The 16,457-nt window shown below is 46.8% G+C and overlaps 1 protein-coding gene across 1 annotated transcript in view; it reads left to right on the top strand.

The window, feature by feature from the left end:
• The first annotated feature begins 445 nt into the window (after nt 1-445).
• Nucleotides 446-16,457, top strand: part of VPS37B (VPS37B subunit of ESCRT-I) — a 30,394-nt gene continuing 14,382 nt past the window's right edge. Inside the window, exon 1 of the mRNA XM_020889807.2 lies at nt 446-632. Coding sequence (XP_020745466.2) covers nt 522-632 — 111 coding nt within the window. The 5' untranslated portion in view covers nt 446-521. The remainder of the gene's footprint in view (nt 633-16,457) is intronic.

The following is a 16,457-nucleotide window of genomic DNA, read 5'->3' on the forward strand; positions in this document are numbered from 1 at the left end:
TACATAGTAGGTCTCAATTTTGTCAAATGAATGACATGGCAGCTCCACAATTTTGAAAAACAAAAGGCATCTAAAGTTGTTTTTCCATAAATCCCCTTCTTTAGGGTTCTGTCAGTCAGACTGGGCTTAGGCTGCAGGAACTTCCGTCCCACTGCCTGCTTTCTTCAGATCTAGGCATCTCTTTTCCTTGAGGAAAAGGCTCTTCTGACATCATGGCGTACCCTCCTGATGTCATGCTGCAGTGACATCATTACCGCTGACCACTGCGTCACAAGCCTGTCTCCAGGTCCCTTCCCTTAGAACTCCCATGCTTCCCAGAGACAATCCCAGCCTCTAACACGCTTCCTGCCAAGTGCCCAGACTGCGACGTCATGTCCGCCTGCCCGCGAGGCGATGACGTCAGGGCCCACGGCTGGCGTCACGTGCCCCCCCCCGCTGGGGGCGGGCCTTGAGGGCGGCGCTTCCGGTCCGCGGAGCCTGGCGGTCAGAGCTGCGGCGGCGGCGGCAGCCGAGACGGGAGGATGGCGGGCGCTGCGAGCGAAGCTCGGTTTGCCGGGTTGTCGCTGGTGCAGCTCAACGAGCTGTTGGAGGACGAGGGGCAGCTGACAGAGATGGTGCAGAAGATGGAGGAGGTGAGCTGAGCGACAGCTCAAGGCGGCGGTGGCGGGGCCTCCAGGGGGGCGCGCGGGGCCGGGGGCCCGCGGCGGGCTGAAAGTGGCCCGAGGCAGAGACGGTCGCGGTGCTTCAAGTTGGGTTGAGGAGACTGGGACGAGAAATTGGGGAGGGGGGCTTGGGGTGGGGTTGGGGATGAGAGGACCGAGGCTGGGGCGGAGCTGGGAAAAGCGTCTTGGGTGGGACAGAGCTTGCGGGGGCTGGAGGGGTCCTGAGGCGGAGTGGAACGCGGATTAGGGAGCCTGGAAGGGGCATTCGGGATCGTGGAGGGCTGTGGCCGAGTCTGGGGAGGCGAGGAGGGAATTGAGGGACCGAGACTGGATTGAAATGGGTCGAGGGGACGGTAGTCGAGGATTGGGATGCCTGAGACCGGACCGAGGGGGTTGAGGGGAGGGTTGACGGGTACAGGAAATAGTTACTGGGATCTGAGAATAGGCTTTTAGGGGCTGAGGGATTAGCTAGATAGGAATCTTAGGAAAGGATCGGGGGTTTCAAGATGGGTTTGGGGGCAGTGTCTGCAGCTAAATCTGAGAGGTGGTTCTGAGATGGGCCTTCGGGGTGGGCAGGGATCTCCAAGGCTGGGAGACAAGCGGCAGCAGACTTACCCAGGTTAAGGTCTGATTTGGCCGTGGATCTGAGGGATCCTTAGGGTCAGAGGGCCTGTTCCGGGTCTGACTTCATTTGGAAGGGATCTTACCAGTGTTGTCCCAGGGGCTCACCTCCCGTCTTGTGGGTTGGCAGAAGGATGCCATGGCCCCCTCCGTAGAAGAAGGGAATGTGGTAATTCTAGTATGGTGGCTTTGCCCCACAGTGTCCTTCCTCGCTGGGGCCAAGGAGGATCCCTGAAGTTGTTTTTTAGGAGATAGACTGGAGGTCAGGGGCCGATAGCCCACCCCCACCTCTGATAGTAGACAGGCTGCCCCATCTCCTCAAGGGTGTGCCCACCGCTGTTTCTGGAGATCTCACTTCATCCCTTGTAGCGGGGTTTGTTCTCAGGGGTCACTGACTTCACTCCTGATGTGCTTTCTTCTGTCCTTTTCCCCCAGCCCTTTTGAACTCTTTCCCCGAAAGCAGCCCTGTGAGTCTGGGTCTTCTCCAGGCAGGTGGACCCAGGCCCAGCCAGCTCTCCCCAGCCCACCTCCTGCTTTGACTCCTTTGTCTCTGAAGTCTGAGCCTTCCCACGCCTACAGGGCCAAGCTTCTCACCCAGAAGCTTGTGTGGGGGCTTTTGGCTTGCTTTCTGCAAAGGGATTGACTGTTCAGCACTGAGCCAGCCCCCTTGAAAGGGGGCTTGTATGGAGGTTGCACATTCAAAATCACTGGAAAACCCTCAACAGATCATTGTCCGGAGCTACAGAGAGGCCACTGTAGTAAGATGGTATCAGTCTTTCCATTAATCCACCCCTTGTATTCACAGGCTTTGTAACTTGGCACATATAACATTGCTCTGAGATGCAATTCACCCCATTTATGGTCTCCATGTGGCGCTTTCCTTTTTAGAGAAGAATAAGTGACAAAATCCATCTTTCTTGACTGAATGAGAGTTTCATGTCTCCAAAGAAAGAAAATCTTTGCTTAGTTAACTCTGCTTGTCAGTTGCTGGGAGACCTTTTGTTGACTGCCTGCAGGCATCTTTCTAGTCTAATAATAAAATGATAGGTATGTATTTCTAATGTGTTACACTGCCTACAAGTTAATTTTATTATGTGTGACTCCCCAGTTTCAGGACAGAGTACTGTAGTTATATTAGTAGAACATTAATAGAAGTAAAGTGCCTTTTAGTGAAGGGAAGATTGTAGAGTCAAGTCAGTCTGCTGACTCAGGCTGTTAGGACAGCTTTACCTGAATCCTCTACCTGAGACACTGGAGGTTACTATTTAAAGGGAAAGGTAGATTAATCTAGCAGGTTTTGTTTTTTTCTTTTTTTAGTACAGATGATCTTCATGCCAGAGTATTATATAAATACAAATACTGAGGACCAACCTCTCTTGATTAGGCCACGTGATTAAGTTAAATTACTCAGCAGAGGTTTGTTCTTCAGGGTGTATTGCTTTTATTAAAACAAGGAAATTGAATGTGAAAACCAGGCTACCTTAGCCAGGCAGCTCACCTAGCCACGGTGACCCTTCCAAAGTCCTGTTGCCCTGGGCATGTGTGGTGTGTTTCTGAGGGAAGGGCTGTGATGTGAACAACCAAAATTCTGGCCCTGGTAGCTTCACTCAGCTGCTAATGTTGCGTGTTGGTTTATTTGGGGGTGGCTATGAGACAGAAGAAAATATTTGTGAAATAGCTTTGACCAGATGGCATGTTTATGATCTGGTGTTAAAGAACGTTTGGGCTCTGGAATTATACATTCCAGGCCAGGCCTGGCCACTGCCCAGCCGTGTGACTGCAGGCAGGTCACCTCACCTCTGTGAGCTGCTGCTGGGGAAGGATATGTGGGAAAAAAATATACTTCTTAGTTTTATTTTTGGCTGTGCTGGGTCTTGGTTTACACATGTGGGTTTTCTCTAGTTGTGGTGAGTGGGGGCTATTCTAGTTGCAGTGATTGGACTTCTCATTGCAGAGAAACTGCCCACATGCTTCTCTCATGGGGCACAGACTTTAGGGCACTGGGCTTCAGTAGTTACGGCACAGAGGCTCAGCCGCCCTGTGACCTGTGGGATCTTTCCGGGCCAGGGGTTGAACTTGTATCCCCTGCATTGGTGAGGCAGATTCTTAACCACGGGACCACCAGGGAAGTTCGATGAAAATACTTTTTAGAGTTGACTTGGGGATCATGTTAGAGAGTGCGTGTTAGGTCCTTGTGTGAGTGCTCAGTCATGTACAGTTCTTTGGGACCCCATGAACTGTAACTCACTAGTCTCCTCTGTTCATGGAATTTTCCAGGCAAGAATACTGGAGTGGGTTGCCATTTGCTTCTCCAGGGTTAGGTCCTTAACATGGTACATATTAATAGTGTTCAATGAAGAGTAATTGTGTTAGTAATTTGTAGTTCTCTTTTTGGAACAATTAGTGACAATCATGCATACAGGGTCATCCCAACCAGATAATAGGGACTTATTTCAAGAATCTAAAGTAGATTTTTATTTGCTATTAGCCTAAAAAATTTTTTTAGCTTTCTGTGGTTAGTGATTGTCTCAGTAGCACTAGAATGAGACAGTAAATAGAACAGGACTTTCGGTCATAGATCTCTTACCCTAAACCAGAGGCTTTTTTTTTTAATTGGCAGAAGGAAGTGTTTTAAATTGTAGAGTAAGGCTTCTTCAAGCCTGAGGGGCTATTTTGTGGCGACTGGAAAGTGTGGCTAGGTTTTGAAGGCATTCACTGTTGGGTTTAAATACAGCTGTGCATTGTGCATCACTTACATCGTTTTAATTGTGGCATCTGAGCTGTAGTCCAGCTGGAAACTAGAGTCAAATCGTGTTGGAGCTGCAGACATTCTCATTTTCCCTGCCCGTGGGTTTCTCTTTTCCTGTTCCTCTTGTCTGCGTGCAGTTCTTTAAAACGTAGTGTGCCCCTACTGATCAGTGGCTCTTTCCTTTTGCTCTGGGCTGATGTTTCCTATGCACACGTTTTTATTTTTCTGTCAAGTTATTTTTACTTGGCAGTGGAATGCGCCTTTGTCTGTCTGTCCACATTAACCCCATTGGACTTGCAGGGCACTCCCTTAAAAGGAACCATCGCTCAGGGGATTGGGCAGCTAAACCGGACCTCTTGGGTCATTCTTCCCAGTGTGCTTTCTGAGGAAATGCTGACGAGTTGGTGTTAGCTGAGGATTCACTAAGAATTCACACTCAGGAACTCTGCTCCTATGGCAAGTGAAACTGCCCACACACAACAACTCTGAGGATCTGAGAAACAGTTCTGTGGCGAGTCAAGAGCCTGGTCTGGAAGAAGCTGTTTCCCTAAGGCGTGTTCTGGTGTGATTTGTGTGGGGCTGCGAAGCTACTGCATGAATCATAATGGCTCTTTGAAGCGTACCGACCAGGGACTGCTTCCTCAAACAAGCAATGAACGCTGGTGGGACTGGTTTTTAGAAGCTGAGATGTAAAACCCTTTTGAGTGTCTATTACTGGAGTATGTTTCTGTTCCTGTCATCCAGTCATTGTTGTATATATAAAGGCTTCAACTTTTATGTTTAAATCTTCTCTTCCATGGACCTATGACTTTAACTCTTAAGTAAAACATTACTGTGTCCCAGAATATTTTCTGGAATCCAACATTGGCTGACTCTGTCTTTTTCAAAGAAGGCATATAAATTTCGTGGAAAGACTATAGCTGAGACTTTGGTGACTTATTTCATTGTTTTCTAGCTCAGTGCGTCCCCTGGAAAGTGAGGACAGTGACCGTGCCTTCCTTTTAGGGTTCTTGTGAGGCTAAGTGGTATAACAGGTGATGTTGGTAGAGGGTGGCTCCCTTTCTTTGAAGAGATTTTCAGAATTGTTTAGGCTGGTTTATGTGAAATCCGATCCCTTATTTTACTTAACCTTATTTTACTTAATTGCTGTCTACTTCCTCTGTATTGATTAAAAGTGCAGTGGGGGTGGTACAGTACAGAACTGGCTTTTGTTACCAGTGATGTGACCTTTGGCAAGTATTCAGTCTTTTTCCAGCTGTAGTTTCCTCCTTGAAAATAAAAGGGATAATGACAGTAAGTTTCTCCATAGGGTTGTAAGGTGGGCTCAATCAGAGAAGTTGTTAAGATACTCATCATGGTACCTGGAACAGAGTGAACACTGAGTAAATGTTATTATTGGCTGCTATTGCTAAAATGAAAAGGCATAATGTCCTGGCTGCCATTTCAAGACGATTACATTTCAGTTCCATGTCTGTGGAGCAGTCACTGTGTGAGGCACTGTAAAGGGTAGAAACATGGGTAGCATGTAATCATGTGTTATAACTTAGGAGAGAAGTTCAGTGCACAGACATCTACAGTACAAGAGGGAATGAGAGGTGGGAGGTGAGAAAGGTGATGGTGGCGACGGCACAGCAGACTCGCACAGTTTACACGTGACTCTGCAGGAAGTGTGCCCTACAAAGTGGTTAAAGCGGTCAGCTTCACGCTGTATATGCTGTTGTTTTATTCGGAAAGTCGTGTATGACTCTTCGTGACCCCATGGGCTGTAGCCCACTAGGCTCCTCTGTCCATGGGGTTTCCCGCATAAGAGTACTGGAGTGAGTTGCCATTTCCTTTTCCAGGGGATCATCCCAACCCAGGCATCAAACCCACATCTCCTGCATTGGCCGGCTGGTTCTTCACCACTGAGCCACCAAGAAAGGCCCATGTTGTGTATATTTTACCAGTCATTTATTTCTTTTAGAGGAAGAATGAGAGAAAGGCCGTATATGAATTGTAAATAACATTGAATGTCAGATGAAGAGGGGCTTTCTGGCTAGATTAGGTTCCTACCGCAAGAGAAGGACTTTGATAGGCGGGTAAGCTTTAAGAAAATAAATGATGAAATACAGTAATTCCTACAAGGGTGTGGAATGACACAAGGAACATCTGTGTACCTGGCAGCAGCTTAGGAAGAAAACGCGACCGAGCCAGAGCAAACCTCTCTGCTCCCTTCCGAGTGTAATCTCCACGCCCTGCCCGCAAGGGAGCCACTGTCTTGAATTAGGTATTTATTTCTCTAAATTGTATTTTGACAAAAGTGGGGGCTCAGGAAGGCAGCTTGAGCCCGGGCACCGAGCAGGAAAGCTCAGGGCAGACTTCATGACTCGTGGGTTACCAGGTCAGCTTTGCTAATGTGAAGGGAAGTGACAAGAAATAAAGCTGGCGAGGCCGAGAGCCCGGGCAGGAGCTGGGTGGTGACTCATGGGGGAGCACCGAGTTTCCGTGACTCTGGAGCTGGGCAGCAGTGTGATCGGAGGAGCACTTCAGGAAGACCGTGTGGGCTGGATTGGCGTGGGGGGTTCAGGAAGACCAGGTGAGAAGAGGTTAGGGTTCCAGCCAGGGTTCTGGGAGGGGAGGTGCAGACCAGCTGGCCCATCCCCTTCCCAGCCTTGTGGTGCTGTACCCCCACCGCCCACTGAGGGGCCCCGTCAGCTTTGCCTTCCAAGCACTCTTCCCGCTCAGCCACGGACACACGGCTCCTTAGCCTCTTTTCTGTCTCCTCGGTGACACTTGACCCATATTTTGTAAGTCACTGGCTTCCTGCGTCCCCGTCTGGCCCCGGGGCTCCATTCTTTTGTGTCCCAGCACCCTAGCACAGGCCTGGCACGCAGGCTGTGCCCAGTTAGTGCTGCTGAGTGGGTGGAGCTAGCTGGGCTTTAAGCGAAAGCGAAGCGAGTGAAAGGAGGGCCCAGCTCGAGGCCGGAGCAGGGGCGGGGGTCCCTGCGGCCGTGGGAGCCGGCACAGGTCAGGCCGGGCAGTTCCACGGCCTCGTGCGGGGGGAGTTGACTGTGCAGTTCTGGAGCTCAGGGATGGTTTGCTCAGAGATACAAATTTGAGAGGTAACGTCTTTCTTGCAAGCACTTGTTGAAATCAAGGTGAACATAAAAGTTTAACAGGCCATTGGGCTAATTGTTGGTGGGTTGGGAGAAGGAAAGAGGTGCCATGGAGGGGCAAGGAGAAACAGGTCTGATGACTCAACTTTACGGACAAGTCAGCATCCCTTTGCGCTGCCTGTGCTGTCCAGACTGGTCAAGAGGAACCTCACGACATGTGCAGAATCAAGGTGCTCTAGAGCCCAGTCAGCTTGGTCGTAGATTCGGCTTTTATCACAGTATTTGGCAGACTGTTGCTCAGCGGACCACGCCAGGCAGCAGTGGCCAGTTGTCTGTAACGACCTGTGTGTCAGCCTCTGCTCACAGGTGTGATTGCTGAGGCTCAGAACACACTGGGGCAAGAGTTCTAGCTGGTTTATCTCCTTCCTCAGCTCCAGGGGGTTTTCGCATCCCATCATCATTCAGGAAAACCATCCTACCCAATGGTATGAAGACGGTGGAAAATTCTGAGTTTCTTTGTAGGGAAGAGGGAAAGGAGAGCCATGGGTGGAGCTCTCTTGCCAATAGGTTACCTCGCTGTACACCAGGGGAAAGCTTTTACACCCTTCTCTCTCGAAACTGTGAGCAGCATGGTCCATCGTACCAAAGAGTGTATGTGAAAAGCAGATTTCGAATAGTTGTTACATTACAAGCAGTGCCATAGTGAATGTTCCTTTCCAGTCAAATTTTCTATTGTCTCCAAGGTTAGCTAATGGCGCCTTGAGGTTATTTTCATACCATAGCCCAGGGCTGGGGTTGGCAGAGGGACAGAGTAAGTGCTAATTAACGTTTGCCCTCAGAAAGCGGCTTTCATTAATGCGAGCACAGCTGAGGTGAAGGAAGTTTATGCATTTACTCAGCTTTCATGGAGCACCTTGAGGATGTGAAACCGCTAAGCCGCAGAATTTTCATCTTTGAGGATCGCACTGGTACACATAAGCCGATCCCAATGTACACGTGACACAGTAGGGGTGAGGGCACACCCTAGTGGGCGGGAGACCCAGAGAGCCTTTGCAGGGCTGGGGGTGATTCGCAGGAGTGTTTCCTGGCAAAGATGACTCAGGAGCTGTGATTGCAAGGGTGTGTTAGCCAGGTAAGGAGGGAGAAGGGTTTCCAGGCCCCACAAGCAGAGACACAGAGGAAGGAAACAGAGGCCTTGCTGGAGGGGCCAGGGCAGGGCATGAGGGGACGGGGTCAGAGAGGCCGGCAGAAACCAGACGTCCCAAGCTTACTGAAAGGGCTTGGGCTTCACCTTCCAGTCACGGGGAGGGTTTTAAGCCTGGGAGTGGTGTGGTCACACTTGGTGATTCATACAAATGATTCAGGCAGCCAGAGGAGGATGGATTTGAGGGGGTAAGATCAGAAAGCAGAGAGATCAGTTAGAAGGCTGAAAGAAGATGGAAGAAAAAAAATTTTTTGCAGGGAGTCTTACACTGAACTCAGGGCCCAGTCTGCCGAGTCTTGCTTTGCACACGACTCAGATAACGGCACACTTGGTCCTGCGGCTTGTCTGTCAGTGGCAGGATTTTTACAGGGTATAGGAGATAGCTAGAAGAGTCGATGATACACCTTCAAGAAATAAGTGAAGCTGCTCAAAAAATGGAGGATCAGCTGTTAAGCCTAGTGGTTAAGACAGGATTTGGGTTGCTAGGAGACTTTGGACACAGATGAACCTTCCTAAGTATTGGCTTCCCCATCTTTAAAATGGGAGAATTAAGATATCCTTGGGAGATGTTTGGAGGATTAAATAAGACTGTAAACTGTGGAACACAGTGCATGACAGTTTAATAAATGGCCAGTAAATAAAGCTTCAACAGTTGTTAATGAAGTGGTTGGGGTTGTTATTTTTAGGGTAGGGTTTGCCTAATTCCGTGGCTTTTGATGGTGATTAAATTAAAAGGGTTCCATGGTAAAGAAATTTGGGGAATCTGGTTAAATAAGAGGGGTTTTATTTTTGCTTTGCTTTGTTTGGTTTGTCTCTTACAGCTATTAATAGTATGTATTGCAGTATTTCCCACACTTTAATCAGTCTGGCGGGGCTAGGTTCCCTGGGGCATTCTTCGACAACTGCTTATTTAAGGTCATGAATGTAGCCATCTGCTTCCATGGCCCAGAGGTATGTTTTTATCCCAGAGGGCACTGTGGCTACTTGATACTTACAATTCTGTCCCATCAAAGGCTGTGCTATTTTCATCTCCCTGTTTGAGAAGGCAGGGAAGTATTTATAGTGGGTAAAATTTCTGATCCCAATTGATCAAACCTTTAAAAATTGCATTTTTAACATTTATATTCTAGAAAAACTAAAAAGTACAGAATTATGAAGAAATACATAATCACGTGTGATACCACCACTCAGAGATAAACACTGTTAAACATTTTATATGTTTTCTTTATGTTTTCTGCCACTGGGATAATTTTGCATGTAGAGTTTTTATCTTGTTTTTTATCTATGAAGTTATGCTCTGGGCACTTATTTTTTGTCAGAAGATTCTTACATGACATTTTTTTTTTGAAGTTTTTTTTTCATTTATTTTTATTAGTTGGAGGCTAATTACTTTACAATATTGTAGTGGGTTTTGTCATACATTGACATGAATCAGCCATGGATTTACATGTATTCCCCAACATGACATGATTTTTAGCGGCTTATATTTTAATCATGTGGGTATGCTGCAATTTGGACAGCAAGGAGATCCAACCAGTCTATCCTAAAGTAAATCAGTCCTGAATATTCATTGGAAGGACTGATGCTGAAGCTGAAATTCCCATACTTCGGCCACCTGATGGATGGGAAGAACTGATTCATTTGAAAAGAACCTGATGTTGGGAAAGATTAAAGGTGGGAGGAGAAGGGGACGACAAGGATGGGATAGTTGGATGACATCACCAACTCAATAGACGTGAGTTTGAGTAAACTCCGGGAGTTGGTGATGGACAGGGAGGCCCGGCGTGCTGCGGTTCATAGGGTCGCAAAGGGTCGGACACGACTGAGCAACTGAACTGAACTGATGCTACAGTTTATGTGACTAGTCCCTTAGGTACTGGGTTTTTTTTTTTTTTGCTTTCATAATTTATATTGCAGTTAACATCTTTGAACATAAATCCATTAAAATATCAACACTTAAGAATGTCTTATTTTCAAAAAATTATTAAGTATCTGGTGATTGCTTTAGTTAAAAATCCTATTGCCTGCATCAGTTATAAATGCAGTTTTTTTGGTGTGTGTGTATGAAATTTAAGTAGAATAACTTAGAGTAACTGATTCTCCTTTGACTAATCCCTTTCTCTACCCACAGACTAGAAAAAAAAAATCTCATTATTAGAATGGCATTTTGTCATACTGAACAGAAGATGAATAATTTCAGTCATGTGAAAGTAAACCTTATCTATTAAACTGAATTTTTGAGTCAGGTGTTGGAAATTTCATGTCATGATATATTTTACATCTAAAAGCAAAATCTTCTAAAGATGTAGTCTTAATACACACCCGGGGTCTTCCTGGAGAGGCGTTTTCTTACCTGCACCTGTGTAAAGACGATCCCAGAAAATTCTCATACCTACTTTTCTTGTAGATTGTGGTTAAGAGGAGACCAAGAGGGGAAAACCCCAAAGCTCTTACTAAAAAAGTAAATGCTTTGGTTGGTTGTGCTGGCAAGGAACTACTAATAAGAAAAGCAAAGTTTAGAAGGTCTGTCTCCATAGACTGCTTTCTTTTGGGAAGGGGAGGAGGGATCTGGATTTTAAAATTATAGTAGAAGCTATTAGTTGACCTCCCTTCACTTAACTAAAGTGTTCCAGTAATTGGAGCTCTCCAGGCCCTTCATCAGATACAATGATTGAGGCCTCCCCCCCATCATGATCAGATGCTCCAGGCGTTTCTGCTCCCACATCGAGTAATTACCCGTAGTCAAGTGTGTTGGCTCTCAGACCTGTTCACTCTGATTTTGTTATAGTAATTACATGATTTCATTAAATACTATGGCAACTGATGAACCGTGCATGAAAACTGTCATCTGGGACTTCCCTGGCGGTCCAAGGGTTGAGACTTCGCCTTCCAATACAGGGCGTGAGGGTTCAATCCCTAGTCAGCGAGCTAAGATCCCACATGCTTCCATGGCCAAAAAGCAAAAAACATAAAGTAGAAACACTGTTGTAACAAATTCAATAAAGGCTTAAATGGTCCACATCAGAAAAATCTTAAAAAAAAAAAAAACAGAAAAAACAAAACTGTAAGCTGAGGGCTTACAGGTGATTCACTAGACGAAGAAAACAAAGCTAGTGAATTAGGTATGGACTAATGGGGGACTAATGGACTAGATGGGGGAAACTGAAGATTCCAGAAGGATTCTGCTTTCATCTTGCTTGTCCAGTGTCTTTTTTTAAGTTCCCCACAGAGAGGTTGTGGTCTGGGTGAGGAGCTTTTGAAACTTGAGCTAGTAGTGGACCTTATCTCTAAGAAAAGGCCTTTGCCTTAAGTGAAAAACACGGACAAGATCTGTAAAATTCTGAGTGTTTAGTGACTTACCACTTTAACCAAACTGCTCAGATAACCAGCAGCTGAGCTGACTGGTTCTGATAGTATGAAATGAGGGCTTCTCTGTGTTTTCCTGGTTCACCTGTGGTGAGGTTCTGATTCCGTAGGAGTAGGATGAGTCCAGGTGTGCCAAGCCCCTTGCTTTTAGGAGACGGAGGACAGAGACAGGTAACATTGTGATCTGTTTGGGTCCCATCTTGCCTTCTGCTCCTCACCCCCTCTGTCTCCACCATGAGTCCCCAGGAATTACAAGGCCCGTGATACCAGGAAAGTAACATTTGTTATTGACACAACTGTCCACACAAGTCCAGGAAGTGGAGACATCTTGTTTAGTTTTCCTCTAAATTTTAGGCAGTAAGTCTTCTAGTGGGGAAAAAAAAAAAAAAAGCCCAGCAGAACACCCTGGTATGTTGTGCCTGCCAGAAGTAGAAAACAATCAAATTGTGTATCGCTGAGACCACTGACTTCTTCCCTGGAGCTGGTCCATTTATTTTCAAGCCTAGTTTTTTTCATTTCTGTGTTCAGTTTTGCACTTAAAGTGAATAGTACTCAATTTTCAAGATGGCGAGCCAGCTCCATATGGAAGGAATTGGTCGAGTCTGTATCCATCATCTGCTGCTTTCTAAGGACAGCAAGTTTCTCTCAGCAAGAAGGATTTTGGTATCTGCCATCAGAAATAGCTGTCTTTTTTAGTGTAATACATTCTGTTTGAGTGGTTGTTTTGGTGGAACATTTGATAAGCAGCTGGCAAATGTCCTTTCCCGAGTAGGCTGTAGCCTTGGAGATGGTTTCACACAGTCCATGAGACTGCTGTATTTTAGAACAGTTTCAGAATGTTCTCCATTTCTTTCACTGTATTTTTTGTTTTTTTCAGGTTCTTAATTTTGTTAGCATGTTAAACAGTCTAACTCAGTAGCTGTTAAGTTTTTTCATAAAAACTCAAGGAATACTTGGGTTAAATCAAGCCACATTGGGTTGTATTTGCAAGTGTCCTCTGGGATATTGTAGGCTTGGATTACAGGCTACTCCTGAGAGGCTGTCTTTAATTGGAAGACTCTGGTAAAGTGAGTGCATCACTGGGAATGTCTTTTCACCGAATGGAAGATGAATTTGGGTTTTCTGATGACCTTTAGTATTTAAGCCCAAACTCAAACTGCATGCAGCTTTGGTGAAATCTGCCCTAAAATTAATCGGTGAACCAGATCAAGTATAGCCCAGTTAAAGGAAATAAGGTTAACCTGGCTGAATGCATGCCGACCTTTTTATCACCTAATCCCTAAACCTGCTGTGTTTAAAGTCTTAATGCAACCTAATGTTCCTAGTAGGAAGTACAAAGGCTGAGATTTCTTTCGTTCTGTATCTTTGTATTAAAAATAATTTTCTACTTAATTTTATTTGGAGAGGAAAAGATCAAAATGAATTTCCCACCAGAAGGAAACCAGTATGTCTTTGAGAAGGACCAGTCTGGGTTGGGGGCCCCATGCGTACAGGTGGGTCTGGGATGTCTTGTTTCATCAGAGAGCAGGGCAGCTGTCAGAGCCCGGGGGGGTGTCAGCCTGAGAGCCAGCTCAAGGTACCTCCCACTGGCCGTGGACAACTTGAGCACTGGAAAGATTAATGACAACAGCTGGTTAAAAATCTGTTACCTGATAATGACACCTCCCCAAAAAAAAGCCTGCTGGTTGTTTTTGGAGTTTGCTGAAGCACTAACTCAGCCTTCTAAAAGTTGGTTTTAAAAGTGGAGGGGTGGTGAAATCACACACTCAGTCTGCTTTTCCTATATCAGTGACTTCAGATACTCAAACAGATGAGGCAGAATGCTCGTAGAGGAATGCAGGCCAATCAGTACAGAAGGTGAAATTAAAGAATTTTTAGGTGGGAGGGGGATCGAGATGGGGAATACATGTAAATCCATGGCTGATTCATGTCAGTGTATGACAAAAACCACTACAATATTGGAAAGTAGCCTCCAACTAATAAATGAAAAAAAAAGACAAAAAAGAATTTTTAGTAAGTGTAGTTATGGCATTGTAGTTAGGGTTATAAAAGTGCTTGTGCCTTACAAATACATATTTTAAGGGTGAAATGATACTATGCTGAGATTTGCTTTAAAATACATTCCCTAAAGTGAGGAGTACAGGCAGATGAAACACGATCGGCAAATGTTGCTGGTTGTTGAACACGGGAGAAGGGTACCCAGAAATTCATTATACTTTGCTTTGCTTTGTGTTTGAAATATCCTCATAAAGAAATAAATAGGAGACATAAATAGGAAGGGAATTTCGGTGGTTATTGGAACTTAGAGACGTGGTGGTAGATGTGGTAGACTGGCCTCTGTGCAGGAGAGTGGACTCTGTGGCCTAGTCGATGGCATGATCATACAGCAGACGCTGGGGCTGAATGTCCTCACACTGAAGGTCGCAGATCTGGAGCTCCTTCCCGGGACTTGTGACTGCGGTGGTCTCTTCAACCTCCCTAAGACTGAATTTCCTTTTTCCCAAGTAAAATGGGAACAGATTTGTCTCACCCTCACCGAGAGGGTTAGATGGAGAATGATAGGTGACGAGAAGGTGGCACAGCACCAGGCATGCAGTGGGTGCTCAGTAAATGTCCATTGGACATTGAACAGGGGCAGGCAAGTGAAGCTTTCCTGTCACCACCAATAACTCTTCTTACTTAAATCTTTAAATTCACATCTCTTTGACTCCCCGCCCCCCCAATTTTCTTCCCCGGGGCCTTTTGTTTGAAGAGCAAATGCAGCCGGGGCTGCAGGCCGCAGTGCAGAGTGAATGGTTCCCTCTGGAGTTGGGTGGTGTTCAGCTCCCATGGCCTGTCTCCAAGGAGGTCTTGACGCAGAGACTGATGCTCAGAAGGACAGACTGTATTCTGGTTGTTGTCTCCCCAAGCTTGGCATGTAATGGTGCTTCTTAAGTATTTCTTGAATGAATGAATGAAATGAGCCAACCACTGTGTTGAAACATATTTGGTGGCTCTCATGATTCAATAGTGTAGGTACTGGAGTTTATGAGTGATTAAAAAAGAAAGATGTAAAGTAAGTGGCTTCTAGGCCATCACAGTCATAACTTTACTCCCACATTCTAATAGGCTTTCCAGGAGGGCTGAATTTCAGCCGAAGAGAAGGGGTTGTGTGAAGCTGACCCGTGTCTGATGAGTCTCTAGATGCATATTGTGTGTCTGATGTCTGTGCCGTGGTGGTGATTGTGCTTTAGAGCAGTCACCATCATAATCTATGTCCTCCCCTTACGTCTCACTTCCAAACTGTTACCCCTCCTGGTGCAGATAGTTTCTCCTGGTTGTTTGTAATAACGAGCATTTATCTGTGACGTTAACTGTTTAAAAATTTATTATAATCATTCAAAGAAGCTAATCTTCAGAACCGCTTAGCAAGGTTTTAACAGCTGACAGGCAGTGGCCCGAGGCTGCAGCAGTCAGGAGTCCTCCAGACTGAGCGGGACAAGTATTTAGCACTAGGTGGTGGTGACCTGGGCCCCGCACCACGTTCTGGGCAACGGGGAGTGAACACGACACAGTTCTCTTCTTCAGGGGCATGATGTTCTCATCAGAAGGCTGAGCATGTGCTCAGATGTCATTGTATGTCCCGGGAACAGCCATTCCACTTCTGTGTGTCGGGCCTTTGGCAAGATGGGGCACTCAGCTTGGGGGGGGTGGTGTGGACCCCCCCAGGGCGAGTGCGGGACTGGCCACAGGTGTGCACATCCTGCCTCCAGGCCTGAGGGATGGAGCAGCGTGTGGAGAACAAGAGAACGAGAGAGAGGGCTGCTTTGGATGGGGGGGGGGGGGTGGGCGGAGGTCACCGACAGCCACCCCAGGGGGAGGGGGCCCAGAGAACCCCACCTCCTTTCAGGCTCCTCCCACCCTCAGTTCCCATCGCTGAGTCTAGCTGGATCCAGAAAGCACGCGGTGGCTCTGGTTCAGCCAGGCAGCCCCCCACCCCCACCCCCTGGGACACCGAGCAGGATGGAGAGTGGATCTCGAGGGGAAGTGGAAGTTTCCAGCCCTGGGTTCATTTCCTATGGACGCCATAACACATTACACAAACCCGGTGGCTTAAAACAAGAAAAACTTACACTCTCACACTTCTGGAGGCCGGAGGTACAAAATCAGGGGTGTCCACGCTCCCTCCAGAGTCTCTGGTGGGGGAATCTATGCTTAGCCTCTTCCAGCTCCTGGTGTTGCTGCCTCCTTGGCTTGTGGCCCTCTCACTCATTCCCCGTCTCTGTCTTCACATGACCTCCCGTCTGCATCTTCTCCTGTGTGTGTTTCATATAAGGACACTTGTCATTGGATTTCGGGCCTCCCACATATTCCACGGTGATCTGTATATCTTCAGATCCTTAACTTAATTACATCTGCAAAGACCTTTTCCCTGAATAAGGTCACATTCCCAGGTTCCAGGAATTACAACGTGACATTTCTTTTGGGAACCACCATTCAGCCCACCACAAGCCCCAGTCACTGCCAGGAGTCGTGACACAGTGGTAGTGTTGGCATGACTGTTTAATTTGTCTTTAGTCGATTGGCGCTCTGTGAGGGCAGGGTCTCTGCCTGCTTGTTCACCCACGTCCATCGCCTCTCCTGCCCAGAGCCAGCATGTCACAGGGCCTCAGAAAACGCTGTTTCAGGTGAACGAGTAAACAGACGAATAAGCACAGTGAACTGCAGTGCAGAGTAAGACCAGAGGTGTGCTCAGTGAGGCCGCAGGCAAGAGCCCAGGT

The sequence above is a fragment of the Odocoileus virginianus genome, chromosome 12, assembly GCF_023699985.2.
Source record: "Odocoileus virginianus isolate 20LAN1187 ecotype Illinois chromosome 12, Ovbor_1.2, whole genome shotgun sequence".
In the NCBI taxonomy this organism is placed as follows: Eukaryota; Metazoa; Chordata; class Mammalia; order Artiodactyla; family Cervidae; genus Odocoileus; species Odocoileus virginianus.